The following is an 18,927-nucleotide window of genomic DNA, read 5'->3' on the forward strand; positions in this document are numbered from 1 at the left end:
CAGATGTGCCAGTGTGCACCCACACACACACACACACACACACGTAATGACACAAACACACACTGAATCCACAATTCATTCATATTCATTAGTGGGTATCAGCGCTTGCTTATTCCCTCCGGCTCTCACTTATTTCCCCCCACTGTTGACCTTCTGTGGACAGCTGTGGCATGTAGAAAAGGAGAGAGAGGAGGAGGGAAGAGGAGAAGAAAGGAGTGAAGAAAAGAGGAGAAGAAGAGAAAAGAGGAGGAAAGAAGAAGAGATGAGAGACACAAGCCCTCAGTATCATAAATATTTAAATGCTGAACACACCCTAGCGATCACCTCGATTTATGTCAATGAAGAGAGTTTGTGCCTGTTTGGGTTATGGCAGTCACTATTCCAATCGTGACGCCCCAGTTGAACCGCAGCTTATTTGCTGATGTCAAGGCCCCTGTAACCCTAATTAACATGCAAGGCTCCCTCTGGCGGCCCCCAGGGACGGGGTCTGAACACCTAGACCCACTCGATAGACGCCAGAGTGATTGATGGCCTTTCCATCCCACTCCTGCTCCGATTTTAGCCCCATACAGACCTCTATCTTTCGTTGCAAGTCATCGCTCTTCCATGTCAGCTCCTTCCATCTACCCACAATACATCACTCCCACTTCTCCACACACATACACACGCCTCGTGTCATGATATGTCCACCCAGCCTCCCAGAAACCCTCGTTCTCTGAAGGGTCATTACGGATGGAGCTGCGTCCCCACTCACTCTCCAGCCACACACACACACACACAAAACACACACACACACACACACACACACACACACACACACACACAAAGAGACATAATTACAAACAAAGACACTCAGGAATACAAAAGCCCTCAAATTAAACCTTTATTTAATTACACTCTCACCGTCCCTCCCTCTCTTTTACATTAGCATTGTTAGGCACACCTGCTGTAATCCCTGTCTTCCTGACGAATTACTCCTCCTTTTACTCCTATAAATCCCCTCCCTTGCCCCACCAGCCAATAAATCTCCTCCTGATAAACCATCGCTGGTTCCGGGTCGTGCGGGTAGCGATGTGAGGTGATGTTGATGTTTGCTGCTCATACAGAGCTGAACACAGCAGGAGGCTGGTGCCTGAAGCCCGTCCATCTATTCAGACTTCAGAAGTGGCCACAGACGGTTTAAACTGAACATATTTGAATACTCAACTTGTTTGGAAGTGCTTGATGTAGGTTTGTTTTCTGTAGTGCAGCTCTTGATGGGCCAAGCATTATACATGTCTGACGTGGGGAATTCATCCCCTCTTTGTTATTTCAGAATCAATATTTCACTTTATTCAAAAGATTTACTTATTTTGACAGCGGGTTTCGAAGAGTGCATTCATCACTTTTCATGATTATGATTCAAAATCTTTCTGCAGTCAATTCATTTGAGGTCCCCACAGAGGACCAAGTCCCAATCTTGATTCAACACCAACTCCACCAATTCTCCACCAATTCAAATGAGACAGTTTTGGCCTCACCTGCCCAGGTTTTGAGATTTCAGTCTCAACTGTTGTTAAAGTCTACACAAAATATGTTTAATGAAAATTGTTCCCAGCAGAGATCTTAGAGGGGACTCTCTCAAATACAACCCAAACTATCTTCATTCTACACTAGATACCACGAGAGATAATAATAATTATAATTGTCTTAATTAATCAATTGTGTGATCTGATATCAGAAAATTGCAAATAATGCTTGTTGCAAATTATTAAAGCACAAGTCTAAGTCTTCTAAATTCTGAATAACATTCCAAAACCCCTAAATTATCAATGTAATATAATTGTATAATATAATTGTTTTTTTGTAAATTGGGTGAACTGACCCATCTGTGGATCTACTTTAAGTAGAATGAGAGCGGGAAAGAACTAATTATGTTCACCATATGCATGAAACATAATGATTTATGGCACATGCAGCTAATTAGGTTATATGCATACAGTGTATGAAACCAACTGCACTGTGAGTAGAGCTTGGCATAACTCAACACTAACCCGACACCAAATCCCTGCGCTCACCCACACACTCTGTTTATCTCTCCCCCTCTCACAGAAATTCACACACACACACACACACACACACAAGCAAACACACACAACACAACACAACACACACGCACACACACATTAGTAAGATCATGCATGGGGGCGTCGTACTGAAGTGACATCTCACTGAAGCTCTGTCTCAGTTGAGAATATCGGCAGTTGTGTACACACACATGCTCACTCACTCTCTCTCTCACACACACACACACACACACACACACACACACACACACACACACACACACACACACACACAATCCAGAGCGGTGTGATGTATAAATGATCAAGAGCTGAGAGAACAGCAGGACATCATCTTTCTCCCTCTCTCGCCCACCCAGAATCAGTCTTTCTACCCCTCATCCCCTATTCCCCACACTCTCTCTCTCTCTCTCTCTCTCTCTCTCTCTCTCTCTCTCTTTCTCTCTCTCTCTCTCTCTTTCCATCTCACCCACCCACCTATCTTTGCTCTTAAATATGTAATGATATACGTCGAGTGTTGACACATGGATGGTGTGTGTGTCTCCTCAGCTTGTGGCCCCTCCCTCCCTCTCTCCTTTGCCTCTCTGCCACACCGAATGCTTGGAATTGGGTCACAAAGCTGCCTGAACATAAATTGGGGTTGTGTGCGTTCCACCCTTTTAGTAAGACACCATTTTCACCATCAGCTTTGTAAATCTGTGTATTTTCTTAGAGATGATGCAGAGGCACTGAGGGCGAACCAAGCTGATGCATTGCTTCAGCTGTAAACAACGTCAACTGTCTGCTCAAATCACACAAGCAGCGCCGTGGGCTGTGTACGCAGTTTAATACACTGTAGACAACAGTTTTATTTTTATTTTGACTTGATTTTGGCCTAGTTCTTTGCTGCCTTGGGCAATATTGGTGATCGTGTGTGTGTGTGTGTGTGTGTGTGTGTGTGTGTGTGTGTGTGTGTGTGTGTGTGTGTGTGTATGCTTGTGTGCGTGCGCACATGTGCGTAGAGAGACAGGGAGTGTGTGTCATGAGGTACCACCTCCTCCTTCGCTGCACCCTCTGGTCCTGGTGCTCATTTTTCGTGGCTCATATTAGTGTAAACAAGTTTACGGTGCAGAGAGGTAATTATGCACAGACATTCTCCATTAGGCTTAATGGCGGTGGGCCATGACTAATTCACCAGGTCGCAGAGGGTTTTACCTGCTCAGTTGTCACAAAGACTTTAAGTACTCCAGGGCATCTGTGGTTTTACTGGTGTTGCTTGTAGTCATGTCCAAATTAACTCCAGGATCCTGCTCCATAGACACTTGTTGTTATTGTGCCATCTCACCATGAAACTAATCGTTTTGGGAAATATGGCTTTGGAAGTTTCTTGCTGAGGGTTGAGGAGAAAGGAGAAGAGTGGTATTACTTAGCGGAGGAAAAGCCTGGAGTGGCCTACCTTAGCTGAGCATACAAACTGAAAACAGTCTGGCTATGTCCAAAGTAAAAAAAAAAATACACGACTAACCTCCGTCTGTCATTTGTTTAATCCCCAAACACAATTTTTGCAGTGATTCTCCACTCTTATTGTCCCAGCAGTGAGGTGATCTTGTTTTGCCCCCCTAAAACCATAGATTGTCATTTTATCATTACATTTTCTTATGTTGATTAAACAATTGAGATATTTACATATCTGTCAGCACCCTTGGAGAGTCCAATTAATGGCTCTGTAAAGTGTTTACTTTGCATCTCTTCTTTCTGGTTTTAGCTTTGACTTGTATCCCCCTATTCAATGTTCCATTACAATCAACTACAATTAGCTTCAGTCATGAGTTACATACACTGTTTACTGCAGACACAATTATCAGCACTCAGAGGTCCAATGTTTTTTTAACTGTGTCCTCGCAGCAGTTTATTGCAATGTTTATTGAGTTTGAACAGATGAAAATTGCGAATTTTCCAGCAGAATAAATGCAGATTAAAAATAGCCATCAACAGAATTTGGATTAATCAAAAAATATTAATGCATTTGAAAGCCATGACAGCAGAACTATTCCCTCACTTTTGTTTAGCACTTACAGAGGGAGCTTTAGAGTGGATTAATTTTGTTCTTATAATTCTCTTGAATATTACTATGATGTCATCTTTCCGTGTTCATTATGCCTTTGTACTGATAATTGTATTCATCTTAAGGAAATTGCAGAGTGCTTTGTTTTACTGAGGATGGTTTTACGCTGCATCAGGTTTTTAAGTAGCTTATAAAACAAGAGTAGCATGCAAGTGTTACAAGAAAAAATAAGCTTTTAAAAGAGAATAATTGTAGGGAAACAGCTGCTAAATGTAAATATACCTGTCAGGTGTTATTTTGAATTCTCTTTACAGTGTGATGAAAGGGCTTTCCTCTAAATCACCATCCAGCTGTTGTCGCCACTCTAGCGTTGCTCTCACCTGTCACAGTTCAGTGTTGCATCTCACTGTAAAACTGGATCTGATCCACATCCACTTTGGACTGAAGCCAAAGTTACAACACTGTCAGTAATCATACAGTTAACAGTTCAGCTGCAATCAATAAGTGGAGCATATTCCCCCCACGCACACACACTGTAAACACACCTAGCCCTCTCGGCCACTTTCTGCTGACAGGAGAGTCACAAGCACTTCCTCCTCAGACATTTCTAATCAGCGTTTGGCTGTGCAATTAGCATATGTAAGAGCATTAGCATGGCGGCCTGCACCACCCAGACACTCTGTAAAGCTGTTTGATAATTGAAGTCTGTGTGAAGTGTGTATGATGCTGTGGCGATATGCGTGCTTGTGTGTGTGGCAGATGGTTTGGAGATTCTCTACTGAGCGAAACTGGAAGCTACGGAGCAGAAGGAAGTACAGCAGAGCAGGCTGGGGACTACTTACATTTGTGTTGTTTCCTCTGAAAAAGCTTCTTTTACTGCAGCAGTTGAGGACACTTTAGTTTTATTTCACTATTTTAGCACCTGAAGACTCGAAGCAAAGTCCCTGTGTGTGTATAAAGTTTGTCAAAAGTACTTGCATTTTCTTTATACAGTATTATAAGTGAACATTGTCTAAATTATTGAGCAGTATATTTGCAAATGGTATTGTTTGTGGCAAAGATAATTAAAGGGAAAAAGACAAAATAATAAAATAATGTAACAGGATTTGTACTGAACCCTGCCGTGAAAACTTAAAAGTGTTAACCGAGTTTAATAAAAGCAGTGTAATCGTTAATGGAAATGGAAATGTAATCAGTTTATTGTTGTTGTTAAGATGATTTCTTAGGCCTTTATTTGACATAAGACAGTGTACAGATTTGGGACGGGGGGAAGTCGGGCACTTTTAAGTCGGTCCCTAACTTCAGCTCATCGTCACAGCTCATTGATCGTCATCTGAGTTGGAAAAATCAAGTTTTGGTTGCAGCTTTCTTGCATTTACACTAACAATCAAGAGCCTTATTTCGTGCAGAAAACCGTTATAAAGGAGGCAAATACATCAATTTCACAACCAACCTCAGAATCGGTGCTCTACAGCATTTTTTATTTGCATTATTGATTCTTTATTCTTGCGTTTGTCATCAGCGGCTTCTGATATTATTACACCGTATTTGGTGGCTTTTATGCAATTTAATGAATCGTAATAATGTCAGGTATAGGGGATCTGAATATCTATGTGGAATGGGGGAATGCATCAGGCATTTGGCATCACAAACTGAAACCATGTTTAGGTTTGCATGGGTGGGATCTCCCTTCAAGTGTACATATGCTAATGTTACTACTACACTCCGTGCTGTTTGTACTACTGATGGTTGGGTGATGTCAGAGCTGCAGACACTGATGCCTCTGTGTGACTCTCTCAAACCCAGTTCACCATACATCTGCAGCCGTGACCTCATTTAATCTGAGTTGTACGCATCATCTCCAGGCGAGCCTGCCTCACAGCCATCCGGATCAAAGAGAGATTGGTAGTAGTGAGTCAGTCATCCTTTATACAGCTCTGGAAGTATGTGGAGCGCAGAGAGGGAGAGTAAGAGCATGAGTGTTGGGAGTATTGCTTAAACTCATCGCTCTGCTTTCATACCTTTCATGTCAAACCTTTTTTCCTCTCCTTTTGCTCTCAATCTCTTCCTCTGCAATCCAGCCCCTCGTGAGGCTTGCACCTCGTTCCTCTGTGCTTCTCTTCCACCTTTTCATTTGGCTTTCTGGCCTCCTGCCTTTAACGCTGCCTTCTCTCAACATCATCTACCTGTACCCTCACTTTCCTCCCAAAAACTCTGCCTACATCTCTGAGGCCTATGTGCCATTCATCTTCTGTTCGTTGATTGGCTGCCTTTCCCTTTCTACCATGTGTCACCCTCTCCATTAACTGAGGTCAGGAGTAACTGCTCCTCAATGCCAAACAAGCCAACAAGTCTGATGATCTATAAAATATTGCAATACAGCCAACGGGTAGACAAGTATCAGCAGGGTACTGAGGTCACGTCCAAGTCCTGTTACATTCTAAAATAACATACACTTTATGTTTATAGAGTTTCAGAAGACTGATTTAAATATTTTAGACAAAATTGGTCTCTTTTGTAAATAATATATATATATATATATATATATATATATATATTTTTTTTTTTTTGTAAATACTGTTTGAATAATTAAAATGATACTGAGTTTGGGTGGTAAAAGATCTATCAGGTGTGTGGTTGTGCAGATTCTGTCCCCTCTTTCTCTGCATCATTACCGGGTTATATTTTCTTATAAGTCATCCGACAAAGTAAACATACATATTTAATGACAAAACCTACTATTAAGGTTTTAAATGTGTGGTCATGGAGAAAGATGGCTTTGTAATGTCACTGCTTTTACATTGCTTTTCATTGCTTTTCATCACCAAGTTGAAGTAATTGTATTACAAAATCTCAATAGGCCTTTATTTTGAAAAAACAGAGAGAAAAAGATACATTTCCAGATGTTGCTGGCTCAGTCTCAGTCAAAGCTAAACACTCTACAAAGTCACGACTGTTTGCAGTCCTGGCTCCTCAATGGTGGAACGAGCTCCCCATCAGAACAGCAGAAAGTCTCTACATTTTTCATCGCAAACTAAAAACACATCTTTTTCGACTACACCTTGAATAAGTAAGGTAGCGCCGTAGTAGCACTCTAGTTGCACTTAAATGGCACTTACTGATAGAACTTTGTGGTTTAACTTTATTGAAGAAATTGTACTTTGATTCTTGTTGTTCTGAGTTTGTACTCATGGTTGAATTGCACTTATTGTAAGTCGCTTTGGATAAAAGTGTCAGCTAAATGAAATGTAATGTAAAATCAGTGTGATCATGAGAAAACTGTAGGTTTTTGGGGAGGTTGCAGCCTGTCTTGGGTTTGAATCAGGTGTGATGTGGTCTGTCCATCAGTAATAAAACATTCGCAACACGTTCAGCCTGACACTCATATGTTGTGAATAAAAGAGAGAAAAGGGTACATTGCAGAGGAATGTGGAGAGCCGATTTTGGACCATTCAGAATTTCAACACCAAAATCCAATTTCACCAAAGTGACTGACAGTGAAGGCATGTCTGAATTAGAAATGAAGCAGGGGGAAGTAGAATGGCAAGTAAATGGACTTGGGGAAAAGAAAATCATGAATGAAATTCAGACAGAGAAAAAGAGATGCATTTTAATACGTGCAGACACGCAGACGGCTTCTTACTAAGTGGATCATCAAAGAAGCAAAGGCAGTCAATGTTTGAATTATCCCTCTGTTCTTTATTCAGCTTGTGCCTCCTTTATAGTGTTGCTGATAATGGAGCGTCACAGACTATGATATGGAGAGAGTGGCTGTGATGGCTTACACTGTTGATATGAATCATTCTGAGTTGCATCTTTGTTCTTTTTTGGGCTTCTCCTTTTGTAGAAAGAAAAGAGAGTGAGTAGACGAGTGAGAGAGCTGAGGAGAGGAAGATTAAAGAGTGAATGCAAAGGGAAGGATGAAAGAGAGATTGAGAGGAGGGCGAGGGAAATGGGGAGGGAAAGCTGCATGGTGTGTGTGTGTGTGTGTGTGTGTGTGTGTGTGTGTGTGTGTGTGTGTGTGTGTGTGTGTGTGTGTGTGTGCGTACGTGCGTACGTGCGTACGTGCGTGCGTGCGTGCGTGTGTGTGTGTGAGAGAGAGAGAGAGAGAGTAGGTGTGTGTGTGTGTGTGTGTGCTATGTTGGCACATCTCACAGAAATGGAATGAATGAAAAGTACACAGACCTAAGCTCCAGTTACACACACACACACACACACACACACACACACACACACACACACACACACACACACACACACACAACATAAAACGCACATCTCTCAGGAAGACTGTAATTGAGGTGAAAGAGCATCGTGACTGTTTCTGACTCAGTATGTCGTATGTATTAACGTATCTCTTGTTCTTTTTCCCACTTTCTATTCCACCTTCTGCTCCCTTTTTTTGGCATAACACAATCCTGCCATTTTTCCTGTCTCTTAATTCAACATCCCACTTTCTTTCTGGAACTCATTCATTATTTCCTTATACTATTTCATTCACCACCCTCTTTTCTTCCTCATTGCTTCCATCACTTACTTTCCCCACCTCCCTTCTGCTTCCCGGGACCCAGAGAAAGGTAACTGCTTTTTGTGGTGTTTTCGACTGTGATCGTGTCTCTCTTTTGTTTAGAAATCATTGTGCCAAAATTCCACCCCTCCTTGTGCAATCAACTCTGTCACCACTGATATCAAATCTGTGGCTTTATCTTCATCTAGAGTCACTGTTGCTCTGTACAGGAATGCAGCAGCAACTACTAAAGTTCTAAATCTCTGGTGTTAAATCATCAGCGAGCCAAGGGTTATTTCCTATGGAGAGTTGCATGATGTTTTATAGCATTTTGATACCCTAGAGAGGGTCCAGAAGTCATAAAAGAACCATGTGCAGTATGTGAGGCAAGGCCACTCCTGCTGCATTGGTGACATACTGTTTAACTGTCCCTGAACGAAGCGCGCACACACACACAAGCACACACACCCACCCACGTCACATTGCACTTTCCTTTCTGGCCGCAGGCGCAGTTCATTATCGACCCAAAGTGTGTGAGCACACAATTAGGCTGAAGAGACAGTCCGGATAACGGACTCATAAACACAAAGAGCCCACTGTGATGATGAATGCCATATTGCTGTTTGTGTGTGTGTGTGTGTGTGTGTGTGTGTGTGTGTGTGTGTGTGTGTGTGTGTGTGTGTGTGTGTGTGTGTGTGTGTGTGTGAGTTGAGTTGAGTTGAGTTGAGGAATGACTATGGACAGAGAGACCTGAGCAACAGCACACAACATGCCTAATACATGCCTAATAAACACTAGATTACTGAAAGCAACTTTAATGTTGCTTTCAGTAATCTAGTGTTTATTAGGCATGTATTAGCCATGACCGGTGTCGAGCACCAAAACTACAGCAACACCAGCAGAGCTTATGGTAGCCTGTAAATTACACAAATAATGAAGAAATGAAGAAACATTTTCGCATAAAATGAGGCCACTAATTAGAGCAGAGCTCCAACAAGAAATAGATAAATACAGTATATCATGATGCAAAATGGGGTAATTTTGTGTTGTCATTTTTTTTTACATTTCTTGCCATTCATCTTACTGGGTCTCAATTCCATTGTTGAACCGTTGACAACTCTACGAAATGCAGGGGGTTGGTGGGGTACGTTTCAGTTTCCAAATAGAAGACATATCAAAGGAAATACCTTTTTTTATAGTCACCTCCTGAACACAGAACAAATTAAATATGTAAACCCCACTCCAATATAACTGTTCTGATGAGGAGAATGAGAATGCAATGTGGGCTCAAAACCTGATATGAATTTAAAATGAACAGTAATATATTAAGATATTGGATGTTTCAATCTGCTGATTCTGCCAGAAATGAACTCAACAAACTCAAGAAAAATTCTGAAGGGAATGTAAAATACAAATTAGCAATCATACCCACACATATTGGCCCTAAGGCAGGTGCCCTCTGGGGAGATAGCTCTAATCTTAATAAGCAACAATGTCCAAAGATGGCTCTTCAAGGAGTAATACCAGGAGGCTTTGAGAGGAAAAATATACTCAATAACCACCTTGTAGCAATTCAGTGTATTAACATTAAGTGGATAAAACCTCCCACATACAGTATATGGAATCAAAAAGTATGATGAGATGGAATAAAATGTCAATAAGGCAAATTTACAAAGAGATAGAATGAGATGGGTCTGAAAATACATCCACAAATGTTTCACTCCCTTATCAGACACTCATAAACACAACGATTACCTCATGCTACATGCTCCAATAAATTATTTCACTTCTTATGGGGGAAGCAACTTGCTTTATTCTTACTTGATTTCCTTTTTCTTTCTTTTTTTCATCAGTTAATTGTGATATTTATTGTGGTTTGTTCTTTTACGTTTCCTTCCACATATAAGCATGAACGTTCGAGTCAAGCTGAAGTATGTGTAAAGAAAATTGCGTAACTCATTGAAAGTTAGATAGAAGATAAGAGTAAAGGGTGGATGATCACTCAGTGGTGAGGAATAATTACTGAATTATTATTATTATTATGATTATTATCATACAACAGAGATTCCTACTTGTTGCCCCTTAAAGGAAATCAAATCTTTGTCAAATCTGCTGCAGAGGTCCATCGAGTGTATTTGTTTCTTGAGTGTCTTCTGTCCGTGTTTCAGGGACTTTGCCTACGTGGCGAGAGACAAGAACACGCGAGTGCTGAAGTGCCACGTGTTCCGATGTGATACTCCTGCCGCTGCAATCGCGACAAGCCTCCACGAAATCTGCTCTAAGGTGGGTGACATTACCTTGGCCGACTCTGCATGAATGAGCTTGTCTGCTGCTCCGAGACAAGCGATCAAGCTTTAATCAAGGTGACCATTGAAGAGAGAAGGAATCCTCTTTTCTGCTGATGCAGTTATCCAGAGGTTCTTTTTAACGTTGTAAATAGATAGAGGGACGTTTTAAGAGACTTTAAAGCGAGGAGAGGAGATAAGATTTGGGTTACAGAGCGAGAAAAGAGTTTTCAGCGTGTGAGTGACTCTGTATCTAAAACGCAATACCTGGGAAATTCAATAGGATAACAAGATATTTCTAGTTTTACGCATTGATGATAGTAATTGTGCGCAGTGGACTTTTGGATGCACGGAACAATCTTTTCAGATTGGCACCAGCTGGATGATCTAGAAACAGATGTGGTTCTGAAATGTCTATTCTCAGCACAAAGCCTAGGCCCCTATTTCCACCAAAATACCAACAACTCACCATACACTGCTTCCTCTGAATGAACCTCCTACCTTCACTTCTCTTCCCACATGTGGACTGTGCTCACTGTACTGAGCAACATAATACCACAAAGGAAAACTTCAAGTTGAAGGTCATACATGACTTCCTCAGGATGCCGAAACATACAGTAGTCATTTGGGCCTGTTGTGGATCAGTTTGATGTATTCAACGTTCAATCGCTCAGCAGATCCACAGACACAGAATCTCCTACATGGCTCCATCAGGCTCAATGTTGACGTTTTCTAGATAAGCAGATCTAACGGCAGCTGAAACTCCATCACTTGAATAAGTGGTGGCTGTAGCTGAGTAGTAGTGTCTCAATCGGCATGACTGGAATCAGCAGCAGTGCCTGGGACTCCATCATGGAGTCCTGTCATCGGGCACAGCACTGAAACCACCACTATCAGAATCTATGACCTTTGAACCACTGGGAACTGAAGCTCTGTCAACGATCACAGTAGAGGCTTAGGCATCATATGATGGAGTGGCAGCTGAAGCCTTGTCACCTCCTGCCTCTGCATGTCAGCTTCATGGACCAGTTGTTGCATTGTATGAAGCCTGGTCCAAACCAAATTCAATTAACTTCACCCCGAAGGGCTGGTTCTTGTAGTTGTCACGCATACTACTGTCAGGTTTGAGGTCTGTATGAGGGATGACAATACCCTTCAGGGCTTCTAATGCCTCGAACAGGGAGCAGCTGGTGTGTGACGGGGTGAATTTTGTTGAGGGACAACAACAGTTTTTGATCTCCCTCACCGGTTCCCAAATGCTCCTGTCCAGCATCCCAAAGGTGAGGCACGGAAGGTCTTGGAACATGACGCTGTGGTTTTCCTCTCCTTTGAGCTTCCAGTATGTCCACTTCTCTTTGAATGCTGTGAGTCTCACTCTTTTAGTGGATCTCGATGGCCCTAGTCTCAGACGTTTTTAAATTCAAGTATAGACTTGCTGGAGTGTATTTGACTCTTCTGCTCACTCTGAAGGTATCCAGAAGCTTTCTGTCAAATCTAGAGCTTTGCATGTCTCATTGTGATGTCATTATATCATAAGAATTGTACATTTTCTCTTTCATGTCATATAACTTGAATAGACCAAAAGTGTTACTTCTAGTCTAGTTTTCATCAGTCAATGTTTTGTCAAATGTATGTCACTCAAGTAAAAGTTGTATGTCTTTTAAACATCGGCATCTTTGTACAGTTATCATGGTTACATTGCACGGTTAGTGTCAAGCTTACTTCACGCTGCTCTGCAGTCATACAACAGACAGACTTTCCACAGTACATCCAGTGGTCCTGCTTACCTCCCGTTACCGCAGCTGTCTGTGCTCTGCACTGCAGAGCAGGAAATCATTCAGAAGCTGGATTTATTCATTTGTTCACTATATAATATGTTCATTGTCTGAGTTGACTTTGAGAGGAGAAGCTTAAATGTTGGATAATGTTTTGATATTTCTTTAGCAAACGTCTAGAAGAGGATTTACAGTTACATGAAATGGAAGTCATAGAAAATTCATAGTATAGTATGTCCAAAAAAATAACTTGTATAATACAGTTTGAAATAGAAATGCCTTAAAATGCATAGTATAATACTATATAAGTCACATAAATGTTATAGTATATTAAAAACAGAAAGAAATGGAAAGATTTAAATAATGGCGCAACTAGTCAAACAGCATAGTAAAATCTAAACAAGAGATATGAAATTAACACTGCATGAGTCACAGCTACATTATATATAACATCATATTTTGATATCCAATAAAATCATTCGCACATAAAACGAATTAAGAAACGAATGTAAAAGATGTATATGCACAGTAAGTTTGGAAGAATAGATTAAAGTTGAGATTTAGACGCATATGAAGGACATAGCAAAATTCTGTGATATTAATCAATAATTGAGTTAAATCAGTTTTATGATTTCTTGTAGAAAGAACTCCTTGGATTTGTTTGATAGATCAGTGTTGTGTGATATGGCTCATATATCCCTCTGACACAAAGAGAAACCAGACTGTCATCAGACCAGCAGTGACCTTGTAAAGGATGAATCTACCTGGAACGACAGATCTGTTACCTTAGAGGCTGTTGACCCATTTAAAAAGGAAGGTTGCTTTGCCTTTATTATCTTATCTCCTTCCCCGAATTGAGGGAAGAGTCTGAATCGTTGTGTCTGTATTTCTATGTGACACTTAACAGCCTATTTTAAGTGGTAGTTTTCTCTTTACTGCAGCGGAGAAACTTGGTGACCTGAGTCTTGCAGCTGTGCAGCACGCTGAGCGGGTTTCCTTTGTGTGTGTGTGTGTGTGTGTGTGTGTGTGTGTGTGTGTGTGTGTGTGTGTGTGTGTGTGTGTGTGTGTGTGTGTGTGTGTGTATATATATATATGTGTCTTTTTCTCGCATGTTCCCCTGTGAGCAGAATTGCAGACTCACCATAGACTTTGATTAATGACACCGACAATTAATCAAGTATCTGTAGCAGGTCGAGTGCAGCAGCTCAGTGCAGGGGCAATGAAGGCTATCAACCTTTTTTTAAGAGTGTGTGCACTGCAGCAGAAGAGCGGAAGCAAAGAAAAGAGAGAGAGAAAGCTTTATTTTTCGAAGGTTGAATTTAGATGTACCATTTGGACGGGACGTTATATGAATGGTAATATTTAATATGTTTCATATTGTCATCAAATTCCATGAAAAGAAGAGAAACGGACAATGACTTGTTATTCTAACAGGTAATACCTGTGAAGCCAAAGCCCGATACAGCTTGTGCGATGAAGCTTCATCATTGTCCAGCAACTATTGAAAACACATCAGTGAGCTACATCGTCGCACTGGGAGACATGCTCTTTTATATGATTAAGACCCGTGTCAATCCACTAACTCTGTGCACCAAATCCTTGGCTGAAAATAGTCCCAATAAGCACACAGTTTACTGTTTGATTAGCATTAGCTTTTTCAAAAAATCAAGTATTTATGTGTTTGCATCTTCAGTAGAAACAATTATATTAGTGAAGTTGGAAAGTATCTAAAAAGATACTTTTTATTGGATTTGTTGACAACAGAAATATAGAATATCATCAGTCTTATCCTTTAAATTGTGATATTAATTCTTTGCTGGAAAATCATTTTTTGATGCTTATCTAATATCAACCATATCTTTCTTTCTGTCTTCCCAATTCCCATTCTAATCAATTTTCTCTTTTTTCTTTCCCTCTCTAGATTATGGCTGAAAGGAAAAGTGCCAAGGCTGCAGCTAGCAGCTCCTCCCAGACTGGCTCCGATGTACCCCTACAAGGTACACACACACGCACGCGCTCACACACACACACACACACACACACACACACACACACGCACACACGCACAGATCTTTTTCTTTGAGTCTAGTTCTTTTGTAGTTCCCTCGTGAGAGAATTGGATTTGTCAGCCGTGTGCTATCTACCGTGGTTTCTTGTCTCACATTACATCATTCCTCCACACCTAAAACCATATATATGGGTTTTCTTTCAAAATGACCTTATCGCCGCAAGAGCTACTGTGAACATTTGCTAACAAAAAAGGTAGCAGTGTTTGGTTCAATTACACACAGATAACGCTGACTTTAGAACAACTCCTCACTCCACAATCACTGAGCTTTATCCTCCCAGCGCTAATTCTATTCACCATTTCCTATTTCGTTAAGTCCCACCGCTTGTTCCTCTCAGTCCCAAGTAATTATAGGAAGAAAGAGAAAAAGCGCCTGCACAATTCATCCTGTATCTTCAGCTGGTGTGTGTATCTGCTGAGCGTGAGGGAAAGGAGCTCCGGCATTGGAATATAAAAGAACTATATTGGCTCTTCACTTACAGAGGAAGTCGACCTCATTAAAACCCAATTAGTGTTTCTTTCAGGCGAGGCTTGGTGCTCCACGGCGCCCATCCCAACCACAGGATCAAAGAACTTATTGGTGAAGCATCCCTCACATCTTTTAAAGCTATCACTTGCTTGAACTATTAGTCTTTTAACTGAACCAGTTGGTACCCAGTGAGAGGTGTTGTCCTTCCAGTGGATAGACCATCAGTGGATAGACCAAACAGTTCTTGTTCTCGCTGGATTCGATCTCTTTAGGGTGACTGGTTTGTGTGCACAATCCCCTGTTGGGACACATTTTAGGAGATTAGCTCCCAATGATTTGGGATAGACGCCAACACGAGGATAATGGCCCTGCGGTCCTCATCGGATCTGGCCTGTCTGAGCTCGACTTTAAATATGGAATTAATGGATGAAAACCCCTATTCATCATTTATTTAACGACTGTTTTCAGAGCAGTTCATACGGAATGTATGAGATATTTGGGCCTGTAATTTTACACTGATGAGGTGAATCCAGGTAAAGAGCCATTTTCCCTGATTGATTTCCTTCATTCAGTCCACAGCGATCACATGATGAATTGTTAATCTCTGTACTCAATAATTAAGATGTGGATTGTGAAAAATGGGATGAAACTTGAAATGTGGAAAATGTCCTATGTTGTCTGGTTTATGTCTTTTTAAAGTTGAACTTAACTGACCTCCAGTGGTTTAACTTCTCACCTTGCTGAGGTGAAGTGCAGGTGTACTCCAGGACACCGTGACATCGCTGTTGGTTGGGTGTGGTCACAGACGCCATCAAAACACTGCTCGTCATTATTTGATTTGTTTTAATGATTATAGCATCTTTCAAATTATTCACAGATTTTTCTGTGCTTTCACCTCACACTTGTTGTAAAGTTGGAAAATGTTTTAATTATACGCACTGGCGTTTATGGCACACTTTGTAATGTATCTCTGTAATGCATTTTGGTATCTTGCCTTTTGATATTAGGGGGATTATGTGTTGATGAGTGCAGATACAAGTCAGTATATTAAACTCCATTCAAAGTTTTCATATAACAGTTACATATATAGTTCCATATATATTTATATTACACATGTTAATTGTATAAATAAATGACTTTTATACCCACTTAAGTAAATGTATCATACAATAATAATGACCATTTTATTATGACTAAATTATGATGGCAAAAAAAAGTTTTTCAAATCCATGTTGACTATAGTGATACAGCAAATAGTTAATAATTACCATTTTGAGGGGGATGCTTGTGCTATTTTTAGCATTGTGCAGATTTTTTATAATTTTGTCTATTAGCACATTAGATGATTAACAATCTTTAAACTGTGAAGTTAAACATTTAACCACTTTTAGTGCTTGGCATTTGCCTTGTCAGAAGTCACCTCAAGCTTACACAGCTAATTGCATGGTGTGTTAATAATAGCGAAATCCTGAGGATACGTTGTGTTAACTTCTGTGCTAATTGAGATGCAGGTGATGCCTCCAGGCCGGTGTAAACCGGCTCAGCTGGGTTTTAATGCAGAAAAATCTGAAATTCTTCATGCTCGTGTGTGAAAATATCTTTCATGCTCTAATCATATCAGCAGCACCCTAAAATATTAAAATATTCGCAAGTGTTTGTTTATGTCTTAGGTTTAAGCCAATTATCATGTGTGGACTTTACGTTAGATGTTGTTGTGTGTTAAAATTCCCTGCGGGTGGTCTGTGCGTGTGTGTGTTTTAATGTGTGTGTTTCCTCTATCTGCAGAGTTTCCCATGCCAAAGACTGAGTTGGTGCAGAAGTTTCACGTGCTGTATGTGGGTACGACATCCGTGTCTCGGCCCATGGGTAAATATGAACTAATGCTGAAAAGAACAACACATGTCACATCCTGCACTGTCTTACTGTTCAGGCTCTCCTGTGTTTTGTCCTCAGGTATGGACATCATAAACGGGGCCATAGAAAGTTTGGTGTCCTCCACAGGCAAAGAGGACTGGACTCCTGTCATATTGAGTATCGCTGACACCACTCTGGCTATCATCAAAGAAAAGGCAAGGGCCCTTTTGTTGCTGTCCTGAGGAGTAACAGTTGAATTCAAGATGTGAATGTGCTCGTAGACTAGAGAGAGTTTAACACAGATTGAATTCTCCTCTTGCCTGTTTGTGCAGGAAGAGGAAGAAGAGGTGTTGCTGGAGTGTCGAGTTCGTTTCTTGTCCTTCATGGGTGTGGGACGAGACGTGCACTCATTTGCCTTCGTTATGGACACTGGGAGCCAGCATTTCCAGTGTCATGCGTTCTGGTGCGACCCCAACGCAGGCCATGTGTCTGAGGCTGTGCAGGCAGCATGCGTGGTAAGTTCATATTTATTTTGTTATGAAATGGTGATGAGATGATGTTAGATATTGTATTGTTACTATTATGAAGTTAATATTAAACGGTTTTGTATTTAACGGAATAGTAAAATGTGTAAATCTAGCGTAGTGTCCGTTCCAGAGCCATGAAACTCCGCCTCCAGTTTATTAAAAGTAGTCCAAATTGCACCAACTTCAACACTGCACATCCATAGGTGGGATTTTAAGTTAAATACTATACTTTTTTGTTCCTTTTCATAGTATGTCAAAACGTATTAAAAAGTCAAAGTAAAGTATGTAAAAAAAAAACGGCATGAAAGGTATATAGAACAATTACTTTTTTTTACAGTGCATAAGTGTATATCTTAAATTTATTGTTAAACTATTCCTTTATTAAATGACCTAGAAACTGCAGGTAAAATACATCTTGCATATTGCTTTCCCCAAACTCAAATGATCGTAACTAAATGATCATGTCCTCCTCTTTCTCAGCTGCGGTACCAGAAGTGTCTGGTGGCGCGGCCACCCACCCAACGCGCTGGCTCCTCTTCCTCACCCTCTGCGGACTCGGTGAGCCGGCGGGTGACCACCAGCGTGAAACGTGGAGTCCAGTCTCTCATAGACAATCTGAAAACCAAGAAACAGCCGTCTGAACTCCCCCAGCAATGACCGTCACGAGTGACCACAGCACCCTCCCAGCCGCTGCTGGATGCCACTCACACACTATCGCCACAGCAACACCTAATCAGTACCAGCCATGGTAACCAACGATGTACATATATGTTAACAAACACCACCGCAGATGAAGGGAAGAAGAGCGATTCTCCAGTAGGCCTGACGATAAAAGAGAAAATCACATGAAAACTCATGCTTTCATGAGGCTGAATGGAAAATCTGGTAGCACTGGTTGATCTTTGACCTTTCAACGCTGCTGTGTTGATGGAAACCACCTGCAGGCTCCATTGGCCTCTCCTGTATGTGGATTTCTGTGCTGGATTGATTACTTGATCAAGCACTCTACAGACAGAATTCCGAATAACCCAGAAGAAAAAGACACAATTTCGGTTAACAATCTGGTTCATGGAACCACTCATTGGTCTACTCCATTTTCTCCTTTTTCATGCTCTGTCCCTTCCTGTAAAAACCATCATCAGCACAGTCGGAGCATATGGACTAGACGCCTGAGACGACAAGCTACGGGAGCCTTCCAGGAAAGGAAAGGTGTTGACTTACTCGTGGGATTTTAACAGGTGAATAAGAAAAGAAAGCAAGACCAGAAAGATGACACCTGCCAACACGCTCCCTTCCACCAAATGGCGTCACTTCGATGTGTGCCAGACTTGTAAC

The 18,927-nt window shown here is 41.2% G+C and overlaps 1 protein-coding gene across 1 annotated transcript in view; it reads left to right on the forward strand.

Moving 5' to 3' along the window:
- apbb2a (amyloid beta (A4) precursor protein-binding, family B, member 2a) overlaps positions 1 to 18,249 on the forward strand; it is a gene marked incomplete at both ends in the record, with an annotated part of 30,971 nt that extends 12,722 nt beyond the window's left edge. Inside the window, 6 exons of the mRNA XM_079228587.1 lie at positions 10,783 to 10,897; positions 14,596 to 14,671; positions 16,997 to 17,077; positions 17,165 to 17,280; positions 17,398 to 17,580; positions 18,073 to 18,249. Coding sequence (XP_079084713.1) covers positions 10,783 to 10,897; positions 14,596 to 14,671; positions 16,997 to 17,077; positions 17,165 to 17,280; positions 17,398 to 17,580; positions 18,073 to 18,249 — 748 coding nt within the window. The remainder of the gene's footprint in view (positions 1 to 10,782; positions 10,898 to 14,595; positions 14,672 to 16,996; positions 17,078 to 17,164; positions 17,281 to 17,397; positions 17,581 to 18,072) is intronic.
- Between the last annotated feature and the right edge of the window lie 678 nt (positions 18,250 to 18,927).

The sequence above is a fragment of the Taurulus bubalis genome (genome assembly GCF_910589615.1).
Source record: "Taurulus bubalis genome assembly, chromosome: 13".
NCBI classification, from domain to species: Eukaryota; Metazoa; Chordata; class Actinopteri; order Perciformes; family Cottidae; genus Taurulus; species Taurulus bubalis.